At 48.2% G+C, this 18,825-nt stretch overlaps 1 protein-coding gene across 2 annotated transcripts in view; it reads right to left on the reverse strand.

Moving 5' to 3' along the window:
- Positions 1-575: 575 nt before the first annotated feature.
- The window catches only part of LOC146800039 (uncharacterized), a 161,155-nt gene continuing 142,905 nt past the window's right edge, over positions 576-18,825 (reverse strand). For both annotated transcript variants that reach the window (XM_085620946.1, XM_085620945.1), the window contains exon 7: positions 576-1,431. In XM_085620946.1, the coding sequence (XP_085477072.1) occupies positions 695-1,431 (737 nt within the window). In that variant the 3' untranslated portion in view covers positions 576-694. The remainder of the gene's footprint in view (positions 1,432-18,825) is intronic.

Raw genomic sequence — 18,825 nt, forward strand, 5'->3', positions numbered from 1 at the left:
TAAAATGAGGATTTTACAGGGAAGTCTTTCTTGTAGTTAAGGAGACAAGTTAATTCCTGTCTATAAACACTGGGGATATCAATCTTCAATATATAATTCTTCTGACAGTACACAGAAAAGAGCCCAAGCCCATGTGGATTCTCAGGTGCCACAGTAGGTGTGGAAAGAGTCTCTTAGCAAATGTGCAGCAGTGAAAAGTAATTCACTCCTCGGAGTATCACTTTCCTATGGATTAGTTTGTGATGGAAAGGAATTCTCTTGTCTGTAAACTTCTTCTCATGTGTACGGCAGTCCATGGATGGATATGTGGATTTCTTGGTGCATTCTGACTTTAAAGAAAAACTTGTTTGTCATTTGGTGCTGTAAAAGAGGTGACTTTAGAGTAAAGCTCTTCTCACAAACGGTGAAGTTTCAAATTTGTATGAATTCTATGATGGCATTGAAGATGTGACATTGAAGTAAATGTTTAATCACACTCCGTGTAGTGAAAGCGCATCTCTCCTGCGTGCAATCTTTGGTGGACGTTAAGAGTTTGCTTGTGATTTAAGATCTTACCTCATTCAATGCACCGATAAGGTCTTTCTCCTGTGTAATCTTTAATGCTGCTTAAGATTTGACATTGTTATAAAGCTTTTCTCACACTTGGTGCATTGATAGGGCTCCTGCATGTGTTCTTTTATGATAAAGAAAGATGTTACTTTCCTGGGTGTGTTCTTAAATGCCATTTAAGATCTGACATTGTTGTAAAGCTTTGCTCACATTCTGCGCAGTAATAGGGACTCTCTCCTGTGTGTTTTCTTTGATGTTTTTTTAGTTGGAACGTACGTGTAAAGCTTTTCTCACACTCTGTGCACTGATAAGGCCTCTCTCCTGTGTGTGTTCTTTGATGATAACGAAGATGTGACTTTTGAGTAAAGCTTTTCTCACACGTCTTGCAATGATAGGGTCTTTCTCCTGTGTGTATTCGTTGATGTTCTAGAAGAGTTTGCCTAAGAGCAAAGCTTTTATCACACTCGGTGCAGTGATGTGGCTTCTCTCCTGTGTGTGTTCTTTGATGATAATGAAGATTTAACTTTCGAGTAAAGCTTTTATCACAGTTAGTGCATTGATAAGGACCTCCTACAGTATGCGTTTCATAGTTTTGATTTTGACTCTTCTCAGACTCTGTGCAATGAGAGGGCTTTGCTGGAGTACATAAACCTTGGGCCTTTACAAGACTTGAGTTTTCAGTGAAGCTACGTTCAAAGTTGGTGCAGAGGTAAGATCTCAGTTCTTGATGAATTCTTTGGTGAGCCACAAGGAGGGCCTCCTTGTGAAATCTCTTCGCACACTCAGTGCAAGCAAAGTATCCCTCACTACTGTGCATTCCTTGAATTTTTTTTAATGAGCGGGACTCTTTTTCGCTTATATGTTCGGTCTCCGAATCGTACCCTGAAAAATGTAAAGAAAGATAAAAAAAAACATTAAAAAAAAACATAAAAACAAACACAAATGTAATGTTCTGATGCTGAATTTACTCTACTAATCTCCACCCACCACCGCCTTTACTTCACCACACACACACACACCCCCCCTCCCGCCCCCCAAAATTCCTCACATTGGCTCAGAAAACTTAGCCAACCAGCTCATGTTCAACTTTTTCTTTCAGACTAGCTCAGTGATTTCTAATCAATGGACTCTATAATCTATGAGGTGTTCCATACTCTGTGGGCAAAATGGAACTTCATGGCAGCGGAGTTTTAATCTTACTGACCTGGACCTTTACCTATACTACTGGCGAGAAAATGGCCTATTGGGATGGACGCCCACTGACTTGGCCACAGCCCTACTGGCCTGTCCCCACCTCGAACCTGCAGAAGCGAAATCCCGGTGTGTCCTGAAGCCAGCAACCTCAAGAACACCGAGAACCTGCCCTGCCTTCCACAGAAAAGACTGTCTCCCGTGAGCACCGGATTTGCTCACCACAGACTCTGGCTCCAGCCAAATCCGCGAGTCAGCACCACTCTGCACCTGAAGCCCACGGCCCGAGAGACCCAACACTATGAGGAGGTCTCTCCGGTGATCCTGACCCGAGATCTGGTGATCTCCGACCTGCCTCAAACCTCGCAGCGATGCCTGCAGCCTCTTTCTAGAGGGTCCCCCAACCGCGATCTGAGCTGGTAAGGAAAACCCGACGCCCAAAGACACCCATGCACCCAAAGCCCCACGGCCTTATGTGGCCCAACCAACGATGTCCCAGCATCCCAACTGAACTCTCCAACCGGTGGTCACCTCCAGAAAATCTTCATCCCAAGCCTGCAGTCTTTGTTGAAACCGGAGAATCCCCATTGAAATCAACAGGGCACCCGACCCCAAATCAGCACCCTGCACCAGACCACCCCTGCGGGTGCACTTTGTGTGCTAAACCGGATCCCCTTTTGCCCTGAGCTTAACACCAGGAGCTTTGTTCCCACAACCTTGTGGCCTGCTCGTGAGCAGCAACCAACCGAGGCCCCCCTATGCCCCATTGGATTACACTGGGCCTCAGCACTTTGCACCCGGCCGCCCTAGTGACTATGAGGGTGTTTTGAGAGTTCATCTTGACCCTGGGGGAACCCTTGTTCTAACCCCAGAACCGCAACCCCAAAGACCGATTACTTACCATATAACCGATAACGTATAGTTTCTTACCTGTCGGTGTAGTTTTGCAGCTTGAAGACTTTTCTGGATTCATTATGCTGTGCCTTATTCCGCCATCTAGTGGTTAGGGTCCAGAATTGTAGTATTTCTTCTCTTTTTTTTTCGTGGCCTAGTGGGTATCGACATACCACCATTGGGTGTCCTTCTGTGACGGCGACTTCCCGCCTTTGGTCGCCATCGTCGGATTCTTTTTGTTTGTTTGTTATTTTTTATTGTTTGTTCTGGTTTCCCTTTATTTATTCCTCCTGTGTTTATCTTCCTGGCGGAGGCGGGTGGGTTCGCTAGTGAATCTAGAAAACCTTCAAGCTGCAAAACTACACCGACAGGTAAGAAACTATACGTTTTGCAGCGTGAATCTTTTCTGGATTCACTATGCGGAGCATTGACTTTGTAGCAGTTTGCTAGTCTTGCGGTGGCTGGGTGGAAGATGAACGCTGGTTTGTGAATATATGTTGTAAGTCCTTCTGTCCTACTTGTGCTTCTTTGTTCATCTGTCCATGGAGTAGTGCTTTGTGAACGTGTGCACTGAAGACCATGTTGCCGCTTGGCAAATGTCTTGAATAGGTGTGTTTGCTAGGAAAGCCACTGTTGCTCCTTTCTTCCTTGTTCAGTGAGTGTGCGGTGCTCCTTGCAAGGTTTGACCTGACTGTTTGTGGCACAAGTGTATGACTTGTGCGATCCATCTTGCAATGGTATTCTTGAGACTGGTCGTCCCAGAAAACTGTTTGCAAATGGGACAAAGAACTGCTTTGTTTTCCTGCATTCCTTTGTTCTCTCCATGTAGTACATGACTGCCCTTCTGGCGTCCAGGGTGTGCAATGTTTTTTCTGCTTGTGTCTTTGGGTTTTGGAAAAAACTTTGTATGTGTATTGTTTGGCTAATGTGGAACTGCGATACCACCTTTGGCATAAAATGTGGATCAGTTCTCAGGACGATTCTGTTATGTATTTGGAAGTAGGGCTCTTGTAGTGTTAGAGCCTGCAATTCACTTACTCTACGTAGTAATATTATTGCCACTAAAAACGCAGTCTTTAGTGTGAGTATCTGTAAAGTTGCTGTGTGGATTGGCTCGAATGGCGCCTTCATCGTTTGTGCTAGTACCACATTGAGGTTCCAAGTGGGTGGTGGCACCCTCTTTGGAGGTGCTATCCTCTTTGCTCCTTCTAGGAAGCTTTTGACCATTTGTGAAATGAAGAAACTCTTCCCTGTTTCTCCCCTTGTATAAGCTACGATTGCTGCCAAGTGTACCCTTATAGAAGCGTAGCTTAGTTTCTCCTGCAGCACATATGGTAAATATTTTAGTACTGTTGATTCCCTTGTGATTTTCCTTGAAAGTTTTTCCTTACGGCACCAAAGGGAGAATCTTTTCCATTTTGCTGTGTAACACTTTCTTGTTGTAGGTCTTCTCGCCACGGAGTACTGCCATTGTGCTTTCTGGTAGTCTGAGGTGAGAACAAGTCCCCAGGAGCCACGCTGCCAGGCATAGGCTCTCTGGTTCTGGGTGTAGCACCTTTCCGTTTTGCAGAGTTAGGAGGTCCTTCCTGTTGGGGAACTGGCGCATTGCCCCTTGCGACATTTCCATTATCTGTGAGAACCAGGTCTGCTTGGCCCACTGTGGTGCTATGAGAATCAGTGTCATTCGGCTTATCCTGCACTTGTGGAGTACTTTGTATCAGTGGTATCGGGGGGAAAGCGTAAGCAAATGTCCCTGACCAGTCTATCCATAGCGTATTCCCTAGGGACTGTGCGCATGGTTGTCTGGACACGAAGTGTTGGCATTTTGCAGTGTTGCAAACAGGTCGATTTGCGGAGTCCACCATTTTTTGAAGATTTTCAGAATCTCCGATTGGTTGATCTCCCATTCGTGGGGTGCTGATGTTTGTCTGCTCAGTCTGTCTGCTTCTATATTGTCCTTTTCCTGGAAGATGAATTGCTAGTAATTCTATGTTCCTTGGGGTAGCCCATCTCCATAGCTCCGGGGCTAGTGTTGATAGTGTTAATGATTGTGTTCCTCCTTGTTTGTTGATGTAACATTGTGGCTGTATTGTCTGTTTGAATCAACACCCTCTTTCCGTAAAGCTCGTTGTGAAAGGCTTTTAAGGCTAGGAACACAGTCTTTAACTCCAGGAAGTTGATGTGCTTTATCACATCCTACTGTGTCCATAAACCCCTCACCGTGAGGTTGTTCATGTGCGCTCCCCACCCCAGATGGGAAGCGTCTGTTGTAATGGTCACTGTTGGAGTTGGTTGTGTGAAAGGTCTCCCCTGTATTATGTTCTTCCTGTTCCACCATGCCATCTCCTGAAGAACTGTGTGCGTGACAACCACTAGATCCTCCCAACTCCCCGTTGCCTGTGACCATTGTTGTTGAATCCATTCCTGGAATGGTCTCATGTGTAGTCGAATGTTTGGGACTAGATGAATGCATGAAGCCATCATCCCTAGCAGTTTATCCACCTTCCTCACGGTCAGAGCTTGCCCCTTGCCGTATAGCTGTGTCTCCTTCAGTATTGCTACTGTTCTTTGTGCTCGGGAACGCCTTCCCTAATGTGTTGATTTCTGCCCATAAGAATATCTTTATCTGATTTGGTGTTACTGATGATTTTTCTCAATGTATTGAGAAACCGAGCAGGACCAAAGTCTATATGACCCTTTTGTATGTGCTGTTTGCAAAGGTTGTATGTGCTTGCTTTTACAAACTAGTCGTCTAGGTATGGATAAACGTGGATCCCTGCCTTCTTCGGTGGGCTGCTACTACTGCTAGGCATTTTGTGAAGGCTCTTGCTGACTTGTGTCCGAACCCTAGCACTGTGAATTGGTGATGCGTTTTGTCGATTACAAATCTGATGAACTTGTTTAGGAACCTTAAGTCTAGTTTAGGTCCTAATGTTCTGTCCATCTTTTGTATGAGGAAGTACGTTGAATACACCCCCCTATTCCTTTCCTTGTGAGGCACCTTCTCTATGTCCCTCTTGTTTAGAAGATCGTGTGCTTCTTTGACCAAATGAGACAGCTCTCTTTTTGCATGGACTTTGTTCTTTGGTTTTCTGCCTGGCGGCTGTTTTGCCAGTTCTATGCAGTATCCGTATTGCATTATGTTTAATATCCACTTGTCGGATGTAATCCTCTTCCACTCTTGGAATAAGTTTACTATTCTGCCTCCCACTGGTGTTGTATGTTGGAGGGATTCTCTGTTCTTTGGGACCGGATGTTTATGTTGTTGCGCCCTCTGAGGTCTTATTAGAGTGTGCGCCAAGGTTGTAGTGCAGTCACTTGGAGGTGGGTTGCTGTCCCCCTCTTTGCTGTTGGCCTCTTCCTCGAGTTCACCCTCGAAAGGATTGCCTCCCCTGTTGGAATTGCCAAACTTGTTGTTGTTCACCTTGTTGTTGGCCCTGGTTCCCTCCTTGGTAACATTGTTGAAAGGTTTGGTGTGAGGCTACTGGTTGATGGTTACCCCTGCCTGCTGGTCTCCGTGATGGTGTCCCCCTACGCATACCTCTGAATTGTAGTGCCCCCATGGACCTTGCAGTTTCATTTTCCTTCTTCAGCTGAGTGAACTTGTCGTCCACAGCCGTTCCGAAAAGTTGTTCCCCATTGAACGGGGTTGTTCAAGATGTTACTCTGCACCTCTGGTTTGAACCCTGAGATTCTTAGCCAGGCGTGTCTTCTCTCTGTAACACCGATCATCATTTGCCTACTTGATGTCTCCACAGTATTTAGCCCGATTTTAAACATCTATTGGCCAATGTTTTCCCCCAAGTGTCTTGCCCTTCTCTGGAACTGATCTGGCAGATTTTTCAGCAGCTCGCCTACTTCCTCCCAGTGCTGATATGCATGCCTATTGATTAATGCATTAGAATTTGCTATGCGCCACTGAATTGCGGCGCTTCATTCTATCTTCCTTCCTGTGAGATCCATCTTTTTGCTCTCCTTGTCTGGCACTGGGCCCACGTTAGTGGGTACATTAGATCTTTTTCTGGCTGTGGAAGCTATTATAGAGTCTGCCTTGCATGTGGCAGGCTCCATAAAGGTTTCCTTTCCCTGGTCCAGCAGACTTGGACGCATGGGCAGGAATTGGCTTCTATTCTGTGTGGGCAGCAAGGTCTCTAGGAGGAAGCAGGACTGTTGCATTTCCTCCTCTAGCTGCACTCCTTAGGTGTCAGCAGCCTTCTTTATCACCTGGTTGTACATCCCGATGTCGTCGGTGGGTGAGGGCCTCAAAGAGTATGAGTCTACCCCTTCTGGCGTATCCGCGTCGAGATCTTGCCACTGCATGTCTTGTCTCTCCGAGGTCGCCAAACCGTGATAGGTTCGGTCCTCTTCTTCTCCCTCGGCTTCAAAGAAGTATTCTCCTTCCTCCTCTTTGTCAGCCGGTTCTGGGGTTGTAGGAACCTGAAGTTCCTCAAGGTCTTTTTCGGGTATTGTCGACGTTTTCGGCAGGATCTTGAATTGCCTCATTGAAATCTCTCTTGCGCTGCAAGATACTTGCCATGTCGGCGTCGAGATTTTTCGGGCTCTCTCTTGGCGCATGCCGACGTTGAAGTCTCAGCTTGCTTCGCTCTCTACTGTTTCGAAATGGCGGAGTCCTTATCGTGACTGCTCTCCGACGACTTCATCTTATCAAGGGTTCTCGCCATCTGGGGGTCCTTGCCAAAGAAACCGACAAACTGTTTGTCCTTAGATGCGCTCGCCGAATGCTTCGACGCCGGGGCTGTTTTTGAAGACTCATTCTTTTTGGGCTCGGTCGACTGTTTAGGGGTCGCTGTTTCCCTTACCTCCTTCGGAGTTCTCTTTTCGGCATCGACTTGGACGTGCGCGTCCTCCTCGCCCTCGGGCCCTTCAGCAACGTTGTCCTCCTCCTCGCTGGAGAGGCCCAGGTCTCGAAGCGACAGTGGTGGTCCTTGGCCCTGCATGTTGTAATTCGCTCTTCTATGCTTTTTCCTCACTCTAAGAGTCTTTGGGGGTGAATGCCGAACGCGAGTTGCAATCTTCGGAGCAGTGGTCGAGCGGCAGGCAAAGGTTACAGACCGGGTGCTGGTCCTTCTTTGCGTACTTGTGGTGGCAATTGTTGCAGAACTTGAATGGTGTCTTGTAAATTACAGCGCCCAGGGAGCCCCTTGTGCGCGCATTCTCCGTAGGATGTCGAAGTTTCATTGTTTTACCCCTTTTGCTGCGTCCCGGTTCACCGCCTTGAAGCCTGGTGTGTCGATAAGTTGTTTTCTTGCTTTTCTAGATGATTTTCGTGGATTCTTCTCTCCAAAGTTTTGGAGCTCCTTCCGCCTCGATCCAGACCCAAGGGTGGAAAAAAATAATCTGAAGATGGCGACCAAAGGTGGACACCAAATAGTGGTATGTCAAAGCCCACCAGGCCACGAAAAAAAAACCAAGAAAAAAAAAACAAAAAAAAACGAACGAACGAAAAGGGAATACTAGAATTCTGGACCCAACCACTAGATGGCGGAATGATGCACAGCATCGTGAATACAGAAAAGATTCATGCTGCAAAACTTCATTTCTCTCCATAGGAATACACTGACTATTTTTTTTTTATTGTTCTGTGTGGAGTTGAACTGTATGAAAACCTGCAAAACTACAACAGTACAAAATTGATTTTACTTACCTTTTCGCTAGGAAATTTCCCAGTGTGATATCTAGGCATGTCACACTGAGTAGAAAAGGTTATCCTAAAAGTAATCTGTACAGTAATTTTGAATCCTTGACTTACCTCCATTTGAAACAACTGCATTTGAACTTGCATTCAATTTTTAAACACTGCATAAGATTTTGCAAAGCATTTATTTCACTAACCTGTGCCAGGCCTGGCTTGGTTCTAGAAATGAAATAACTTAATATTTTTATACAAAACAAATTAGTCTGAGTTCAGTCTTTGAGTGTCTGCAATCATTTCCTGATTGAGTGTGTACAACAAGTGTTACTGCTCGCCCACTCTTCCACAAATAGCACCTTACTCTCTATCTACCTTTAACTCTGCCTACCTTTGTGGTTCCACTGGACTCTGTGCACACTACACCTCATGGTATAGTATATACAGAGCCAGCTTCCTACATTGGTGGATCAGCGGTGGGATATACAACTTTGCATTTGTTGATCTAATTTGGTTATCACCTGATCACATGACAGAACTCTTAAATTGTCTTTAGAATTCTGATTTTTGAATTGACATTTTTCCCCCCAAAGTCTTGTTAGGGCCTTGGTTAAGTCCCTTGAGAATTTTAGAAAAATAAAAGTTCACTTTAGCTAAGGATAAGAGGGGTTAGAAGTTTTTTTTAACAATGTCTCTTAACACGAACAAAACTGTTAGTGAAGATAACCACAATGGCATAGAGAACCAGGTTGAGGAGCTCGAACTCACCACTTATCTCCACTTTAGGGAGTTACGGTCTCTGTGTAAAAATATAATCATGGGGCCCCATCCCTCCAAACAAAAGCTCCAGGAGCTGTTGGTAGGGTATTCTAAGGACCACCCCTCTGAGATAAAAAGCCAGAGTCTTCAAAGGGGCCCCAAAAACCTGCACAGGAGGGTGGGTCCCAAAACTCTTTCCAGTCCAATAATAGGTACAAGGGAAATAACTTTGATCCCCTAAAGGCCTGGTATAACAACTGTAAGAAGTTGGGACACTTAATTGGAGATGCTACTTGTCCTAACAAGAAGCCCTCTAGTCCTCCTACAGCTTCTCCTGGTCTAGTCAGTCTCCAGATGGGATCAACAGCGTGCCCAGAGCAAATCAGGTTGCACACTGAAGCAGTTCTAGTCACGGAGGGTGAAGTTGAGTTTGCCACTTTAGCTGTGTGGACACCCAACTTAAAGAAGTATTTGCAATACCCCTGGATCAATGAGACTAGAACAGAAGCCACGAGGGATCTAGGTGTCAGTGTCACTATGGTGAGAGATACACTGGTTTCCCCAGAGCAATACCGGATTGGGCAAACTTACCCAGTTACCAATGCTGACAGTGTTACCACTAACCATGCCATGGCTATGGTGAGATTAGACTGGGGGGAGGGGGGTTATTAGCCTGAAAAAGGTAGTGGTCTCTCCAAAGCTTCCAGCTACATGTCTGCTTGGTAAGGATCTGAAAACCTCAGCATGGTCTAGACCTAAAAACCCATGCAGCAATGCTGGACATCCCTGAGGTGGTGTGTGTAAAGACTTGAGCACAGCGCCGAAAGCAGAGTGAACAAGCAGTGTTGGAGCCTGAAAGAATGGCCCATCCGAAGAGGAAAGGTAAGAAGACTGGGAAACCAGCTTCTGTACAGCAAACGATCAGGGCCCCTCTCCTCAGGGAGAGGAGTTGGACACCCCAGAGGGAACTGAGCCTATGGAACTTGACCCTTACCAGGTTGAGCTCTTAGGCCCAGGGGGACTGTCTGGAGAAGAGCTGTGCCATGGACAGCAGAACTGTCCAACTCTTGAAAGCCCGAGGCAGCAAGCTGCTGAACAGGAAAAGGGAGATGACAGTGGTACCCAGAGTCTATTAGGAGGAGGGACTACTGTACACTGAGGCCAAAGACCCCAACCCTGGAGCCACTAGGAGAGTGGTAGTGCCTCAGAAGTACAGGGAATTCTTACTCACCTTAGCGCATGACATCCCCCTAGCCGGACATCTGGGCCAAACCAAAACCTGGGAAAGGCTAGTTAGGCACTCTTACTGGCCCCAGATGTCTCAAAAGGTAAAGGAGTTTGTCAGCTCCTGTATCACCTGTCAAGCAAGTGGCAAACCAGGTGCACACCCAAAGGCCCCCTTGATTCCACTACCAGTGGTTGGGGTTCCCTTTGAAAGGGTAGGTGTGGACATAGTGGGTCCACTTGAACCTCCCACAGCATCAGGAAACACATTTATACTAGTGGATCATGCCACTAGGTATCCTAAGGCATTTCTCCTTAGGACTACTACAGCTCCTGCAGTAGCCAAGCCCCTCATTGGTGTCTTCATCAGGGTAGGGTTTCCTAAGGAGGTGGTTTCAGACAGAGGGTCAAACTTCATGTCTGCTTACCTAAAACACATGCGGAAAGAGTGTGGAGCGCAGTACAAGTTTACTATACCCTATCCCCCACAAACCAATGGTCTTGTTGAGAGGTTTAACAAGACATTGAAAGGCATGATTATGGGGCTTCCTAAAAATCTCAAAAGAAGATGGGATGTCTTCTTGCCATGCTTGCTTTTCGCTTACAGAGAAGTGCCTCAGAAGGGAGTAGGGTTTCCCCCTTTCAAATTCTGTTTGGCCATCCTGTCAGGGGACCACTCTGCCTTGTAAAAGAGGGTTGGGAGAAGCCTCTCCAAGAACCCAAACAAGACATGGTGGACTATGTACTAGGCCCAAGGTCCAGAATGGCAGAGTACATGGAAAAAGCTTCCAAAAATCTTGAGGCCAGCCAAGAGCACCATAAGCACTGGTATGACCAAAATGTTGCACTGGTAGAATTTCAACCAGGGCAAAAGGTGTACGTTTTGGAGCCAGTGGCACCAAGAGCTCTCCAGGACAAGTGGAGTGGCCCTTACCCCATCTTAGAAAAGAAAAGTGGGGTCACCTGCTTGGTTCACGTGGGCACAAGCAGGACACCCAAAAGGGTGATCAGTGTGAAAAGCTTTAGGCTTTTCCATGACAGGGCTGACATCACCATGCCGATGGCGACTGATGAGGATAAGGAGACGGAGACTGAACTTCTCCCTGACCTCCTCTCTTACAGCCCCAAAGATGGGTCAGCGGATGGAGTTGTCTACTCAGACACCCTCTCTGCCCAACAGCAGGCTAATTGCAAGAAAGTCTTGCAACAGTATTGATTATGCTACTTACCAGTATGCATCTGTTCTTGGCATGTAGGGCTGCTGACATTCATATCTGTGCATAGATCGCCGCCTAGTGTTGGGTCCGGATGATTGCACATTGTTGTCCTGGAAGAGTCTTCGAAGTATCACGAGATAGGTGGCTCCTCCCCTGGACTACAGTGCGCATGGGCATCCTCTCCATCCTTAGATTGTTTTTCGCCATTGTGGCAGTGATGGAGTAGATACAGTAAGTGATGACCATGCTATACAGAAAATACTGAGTGCTGCAGCCGCGACAGGCGCCGGGGAGGAGGGTGGGCGATATGAATGTCAGCAGCCCTACATGCCAAGAACAGATGCATACTGGTAAGTAGCATAATCAGTTCGAGGCATGTGGGCTGCTGAATTCATATCTGTGCATAGAATATATAGGAGTACCTCCCCTAGCAGCGGCTACCTGTGCCAGCTGCAGCAGTCTGGAGAAGAGTTTTGAGAACAGCCTGTCCTACAGCTGCTTGCTGTCTTGAGTGTACATCTACGCAGTAGTGTTTGGTAAATGTATGTATAGTGGACCATGTGGCTGCTCTACAAATTTCGTGTAAAGGGATGTTTCCTAGGAAAGCCATGGAAGCCCCTAACTTTCGTGTTGAGTGGGCTCGTGGGGGAACCGTTAATGTGCGTTTAGCTTTGTGATAGCAAATCTGAATGCATTTAACGATCCATCTGGCTATTCCTGCTTTGGAAATGGCGTTGCCTTTGTGTTGTGGAGAGAAGGCAACGAAGAGTTGTTTAGTTTTTCTAAAATCCTTTGTCCTATCAATATAGTACATGAGAGCCCGCTTTACATCTAGTGTATGGAGCATTCTTTCAGCGACATTTTGCGGATTTTGGAAGAAAACGGGCAGTTCGATAGTTTGATTAATGTGGAACTGTGATATGACTTTGGGCATGAACTTGGGGTTGGTGCGTAGGACAACCCTGTTTGCGTGGACCTGAATGAATGGCTCCTGAATGGTTAGTGCCTGGAGTTCACTAACTCTCCTCAAGGAAGTGATGGCCACCAGGAAAGCCACTTTCCAGGTGAGGAATTGAATCTCACATGAATGGAGAGGTTCAAAGGGCGGACCCATCAGTCTGGTGAGGACCAAGTTGAGGTTCCACACTGGTGCTGGTGGGTGTCTTGGGGGAATTACTCGTTTGAGTCCCTCTAAGAAAGCTTTGATGGCAGGTACCTTGAATAAGGAGAGGTGCTGCCTGTTTTGGAGGTAGGCTGCTATCGCGGTCAAATGGATGCGTATTGAGTTGTATGCCAGATTACAGCGGTATAGGTGTAAGAGGTAGCATATGATGTTTTGAATAGATGCGTCCAGTGGGTTAATGTCATTGTTGTTGCAGTAAATGACAAACCTTTTCCATTTGGCCGCATAGCAGGCTCTGGTAGTGGGTCTCCTGGCTTCTTTGATGATAGTCATACTGTCAGGTGGTAAGTTTAGGTAGCCAAATTCTAAGACCTCAGGAGCCAGATCGCCAGGTTCAGTTGCTGGGGATCTGGGTGTTGAATTTCGCCATGGTTCTGCGTTAAAAATGCTGGGTTTATCCGCAGTCGTTGATGAGGCACCACGGAAAGTTCCAGAAAGGTGGTGTACCACGGCTGGCGTGCCCACGTTGGAGCAACTAGGATCAGGGTTAGTGAGTGCTGCCGTAGTTTGCGCGCCACCAGCGGTATTAATGGTGCTGGGGGAAAAGCGTACGCAAATCTGCCGGACCAGTTCATCCATATCGCATTGCCCTGCGACTGTGGGTGTGGGAACCTGGCGGCAAAGCTTTGGCATTTTGCGTTTTCTTTTGTGGTGAATAGGTCTATCTCTGGATGACCCCACTGCTGGAAGTACGGTTGGAGAACTGATGGGAGTAGCTCCCACTCGTGCATCTGGTGGCTGTGTCTGCTGAGCAGATCCGCCATCTGGTTGTCCTTGCCCGGGAGGTGTTCTGCCATGAGGAATATGTTCCTCTGAATGGCCCACTTCCACATGCTCTGAGCCAGATGAGACAACTGTGGAGAGTGTGTTCCTCCCTGCTTCTGTATGTAGTACATGGCAGTCATGTTGTCCGTCCGGATCAACACGACTTTGTTGCACAAGTGTACTTTGAATGCCTTCATGGCTAGGAAGATTGCCATCAGTTCCAGAAGGTTGATGTGCATCTTCTTTTGTTGTGTTGTCCATAGTCCCTGCACTGTGTAATTGAGTAAATGAGCTCCCCATCCCTGGAGAGACGCGTCCGCCGTCAGTATGATTTGTGGAACAGGCTCTTGGAACGGTCGGCCCTTGCAAAGGTTTTGTGGATTCCACCAATGCAGAGAGTTGTATGCCCGACCGCTCACCAACACTAGGTCTTTTAGTTGCCCGTGAGCCTGATTCCATTGACGTGCTAAGCACTCCTGAAGCGGGCGCATATGTAGTCTCGCGTGTGGGACTATGAAAATGCAGGAGGCCATCATGCCTATCAACTGCATGAACACTCTCGCCGGAAGGGAGTGTTGAGGTTTGAATTTTGAGATCAGCAGTTGCATGCTGTTGATTCTCACTAAAGTTGGCTGAGCTGTGGCAGCCAGAGTGTTGATTGTTGCGCCTAAGTACTGTTGTACGTACGCAGGTTGGAGACTTGATTTTGGGTAATTTAGTGAGAATCCCAGATCGTGAATAAGGTGAATGGTGTGGGACATGTGGGTGGCACATTGTTGTGCTGACTTGGCCTGAACTAGCCAGTCGTCCAGATAAGGGAAGACGTGAATGTTTTGTCTTCGCAGATGCGCGGCCACTGTTGCCAGGCACTTGGTAAAGACCCTGGGTGCTGTTGTTACTCCGAAGGGGAGAACTTTGAACTGATAGTGATTCCCTTGAATAGTGAATCTGAGGTATTTCCTGTGTGAAGGGTGTATGGGTATGTGGAAGTATGCATCCTTCAGGTCTAGCGTAGCTAGGAAATCCCCCTGACCGAGTAGTGGGAGAACCTGCTGGAGGGTGAGCATATGGAAATGCTCCGACAGAATATATAGGTTTAGGGGTCGCAGGTCTAGAATAGGTCTGAGCGAGCCGTCCTTTTTGGGGATTAAGAAGTACAGAGAGTACACCCCTGCGCCCTGCTGGTCGATGGGCACTACTTCTATTGCCCCTTTTGCGAGCATAGCAAGCACTTCCTGCTGGAGTAAACCTAAGTGTTCGGCTGACATAGGACGGTGCTTTGGTGGTATGTTGGGTGGAGTGGAAGTTAGTTCTAGACAGTACCCGTGCTGGATGATGTCCCTGACCCACCTGTCCGTGGTGATGTTCTTCCACGCGGACAGGAACAGCTGGAGTCGTCACCCGACAGGTGTTATGTGGTCGGGGGGTAAGGAGAGGGCGTCACTGTTTGTTCTTTGGGGAGGACCTGGTGTTGCCATAGCCACGTCCCCTGCCCTTGGTGCTGGATCCACGATATCCACCCCCTGTTGTTTTTGTCATAGGTGCTTTGTGTGCCACTTTTAGCATAGTGCTGTTGTGACCCCTGACCCATTGTTGTTCCCCTATTTCCGGTGCGACGAAAGGAGCCACTACGAAATTGTTGCGTTTGTAGAGCCCCCATTGATTTCGCAGTGTCAGTGTCTTTCTTTATTTTTTCTAGGGTAGTGTCAACGTCTGGGCCAAATAAGAATTCTGTGTTAACTGGTAAGTTCAGAATATTGTTTTGGATCTCGGGTTTGAAGCCTGAGATGCGTAACCAGGCGTGGCGTCGCAGCATGACACTTGTGTTTATCGCCCTGGCCGCTGTGTCAGCTGCGTCAAGGGCGCATTTTATGGATGCATTAGTGAGGAGTTGTCCTTCTCTAATGAGGAGGTCCGCTGACTCTTTATACTCTTCTGGTAGATGTTGGAGCAGTGACTCCAGCGTGTCGTAATGTGACCTGTCATAACGTGCCAGGAGTGCCTGTGTATTGGCAATGCGCAGGATATTCGCTGCTTGCGCTGCAATGCGTTTGCCCGATGTTTCAAGTACTTTTGACTCTTTGTCTGGGGAAGGAGCATCACCAGTCGTTTGTGAGTGGGCTCTTTTGCGAACGTTGGCAACCACCATAGAGTCTAATGGCAACTGACCCCTAATGTATTTAGGGTCACCGGGTGCAGGCTTATATTTATTTTCAATCCTGGGGTTTAACACTCGGGCTCTTGTGGTGTCCTTGAAAATGTCTTTGGCAGGTTTTAGAACCCCTTTTAGCATGGGCAGAGTTTTGATAGTTCTTTTTGAAGATGCGAAAGTGTCAAGCAGGAAGTCTTCCTCAATGGCGTCAGAATGGAGCTCCACCCCATGATGAGCAGCAGCCCGTTCGATGAGGGCATTAAATGCAGCCGTGTCCTCTGTAGGAGACGTTTTTACGTTGTAGAGTTGCGCATCTTGAGTATGTGGCGCGATACTTTGGTCTGTGGGATCATCCCACGCCTGATCAGGGACTTGTAGTTGTTCATCGGGATCTACGTCCCCGGGGTAGATGGTATCCTCCCCGCCATAGTCCTGCATTGCGTCCGATTCGGAAGGGGTAGGAGAAAAGGACTGCGGATCTGAGTGGAAGGGTTGGAAGTGTTCTTGTAGCACTGGTTCCTGCTCCGCTGGCAGCTTGCGTTTGAGAGGAATTTTGTATGGCTCCTCTTCCCTGACTGGCGTTATTTTGCGCTTGTGGAGCATTAACCTGCCAGTGTCGGCGTCGATAAATTGTGGCCCCGAAGAGTCTTGTTCTGTTAGGCCAGAGGTGGTGGACTGTGTGTGGAGGACACGTGTCCGAATTTGAAATAGTTTCGGTGCCGATGTCGGTGGCAGCCCAAATGTAATGTTGGTGGGCTCCGAGTGCACTCTACAGGGTGAGGTAGTGTCGGGACCCGAGATAGAGTGGAGGGTTGCCCGGTCACGGATGCGTTGTAAAGATGCAGAGACCTGCTGCACAGTGAACGCAGATGGTGGTTTGATGGGCACCTTGGTAGTAGACGTCGAGGCCGGCCCCGACTTTTTTGGCGGAGGGGGGTCACTGGCCTGAAGGGATGCATCGACAGTCGACGTAGTCGAGGACTTATTCGGCATCGTTGCTTTAGGCGTCGACGTAGCCGGGGCGGCCATTTTGACTGCGGAGGTTACGGCCTTCGGTGTCGGCGCCGAAGGTCTCGGTGCCTTGTGGTGCCCGAGGGCGTGCTTTTTCTGTGTGTCGACCGCATCTGCTGCGGTGAGCTCGGCGCCGAAGTCCCTTTGTACGCGGTCGGAGCCGACTACTTTTTTCGGCGTCGGGGCAGTGGATTGTTTCTACGCCTTCGATCCGACCACCACCAGTTTCACTTTCGATTTTGAAGGGACTGGAGCGATGGATGGTTTTGGGTTTAATAACCCGGTCGTCTTCGGTAATAGTGGCTCTTGCAGAGTGTTCGAGGCCGGACCGGAAGGTGGGGCCGAGGAACCATGTATTTGATCTTGGGTAAGGCCCGAAGGCGATCCCTCGACCGGAGCCTGATGACGACGTACAGTTTCGGCCTCCGTTTCGACGGATTGGCCTAGCTCTTCGGGAGAGCTGTCTTCTTCGGCCCCGTAGGCCTCGTCGAAGTCTCCTACCTCGTCGACGGTTTCTTCACGTCGAAAGATCACTTCATCGTCGTCGTCCGATCGGGAATCATGTTCTGAAGCGGGGCTAGAGACTACTTCTTCCACGCTCTCGGCGTCCTCGGTGCTGAATATGTTGGTGGGAGCGGGCGCTGCTTGCTGCGCCTCGAGCCTCGCTGCCCGTCGATTCCACAGAGTCTTCTTAGATCGGAACCGTGCACAGGCCATGCATTTCGATTCGTCGTGATCCAGCGAGAGACATTTATTACAGACTGGGTGGACGTCGATATGAGGGTACTTGGCGTGGCATAACGGACACCTCTTGAACGGAGTCCTCGATTCCATCGTCGATCGAGCTTCGAAGTTTGGACCAATTCGGTACGAAAGTCGGAAGAGGGTGTGGAGCACTAAAGCTAGTAGTCGACACCGAACGGTAACTGTACCGACGAAAACTAAAGGCCTTTTGGCCTAACACTAAGTATACCAAGCAGTTCATAGTGCAGACTGATGCCTCTGAGCTAGGGATAGGAGCGGTCCTACCCCAGACCAATGATGAAGGCCAAGACGAACCTGCTGCTTTTATAAGTAGGAGGCTACTCCCCAGGGAGCAGCGTTGGAGTGCCATTGAGAGGGAGGCCTTTGCTATGGTTTGGTCCCTGAAGTAGCTGAGACCATACTTGTTTGGTACTCACTTCCTAGTCCAAACTGACCACAGGCCTCTCAAATGGTTAATGCAGATGAAAGGTGAAAATCCTAAACTTTTGAGGTGGTCCATCTCCATACAGGGAATGGACTTTGTAGTGGAACACAGACCTGGGCCTGCCCATGCCAATGCAGATGGACTTTCCAGGTCCTTCCACTTAGACAATGAAGATTCTCTAGGGAAAGGTTAGTCTCAACCTCTTTCGTTTGGGGGAGTGGGAGGCGGGTTGTGTAGGAAAGTGGCCTCTTTTTGCTTGGTTGCCCCCACTTTTTTCTAAACTGCTGATGTGCTTTGACTGAGTGTGCCCTTCTGCCAAACAGGTAAACAGGGCCTATGTTCTTTCCCTAAACTGCATTGAAAACAAAACCCAATTGGCACTCTTTGGCCACAGGTCAGTTTCTTGTAAATGGTACCATGGGTACCAAGGGCACTGTGGCCAGGGAAGGCCTCTAAGGGCTGCAGCACTTATCGTCACCCCCTTAGAGGCCCTGTACCTTTACATACACTGCCTTTGCAGGGTGCGTGTTTTGGTGCAGAACAAAGTGAAGAGTCGACATGGCACACATTCCTGTGTGCCATGCCTACAACACACTGCCCTGGCATAGGTCAGCGACCCCCTGTAGCTGAGTGCACTATACCAGTGGTGAGGGTACACATGCATGAGCAGTGTCTAAGTCAATTCTTAGAGATTGTAAGTGCAGTAATGCCATTAAGAGTATATGCTGCTGGGAGTATGTCATTACGAACTCCACAGTACCATAATGTCTTTACTGAAAACTGGGAAGTTTTGTATCAAACTTCTCAACACATTAAACCCACAATGATGCCAGTGCACACAGAGGGCATCTTAGAGACGTACCCTGAAAAACGGCCTAACACTAATGTCCAAGCTGAGTGTCTGCTTGCCAACTGCCACCACCAGACATGTTTCTGGACCCCTGGGTCGAGAGCCTGCTACTCTCGGGGTTCTGAAACAGTGCACATCCTGGGATGAGGTGCCAAGCTTGCCGCCTTTGTGAGCTTCCCCAGGCCTTTTGC

This window comes from Triturus cristatus, chromosome 8, assembly GCF_964204655.1.
Source record: "Triturus cristatus chromosome 8, aTriCri1.1, whole genome shotgun sequence".
NCBI classification, from domain to species: Eukaryota; Metazoa; Chordata; class Amphibia; order Caudata; family Salamandridae; genus Triturus; species Triturus cristatus.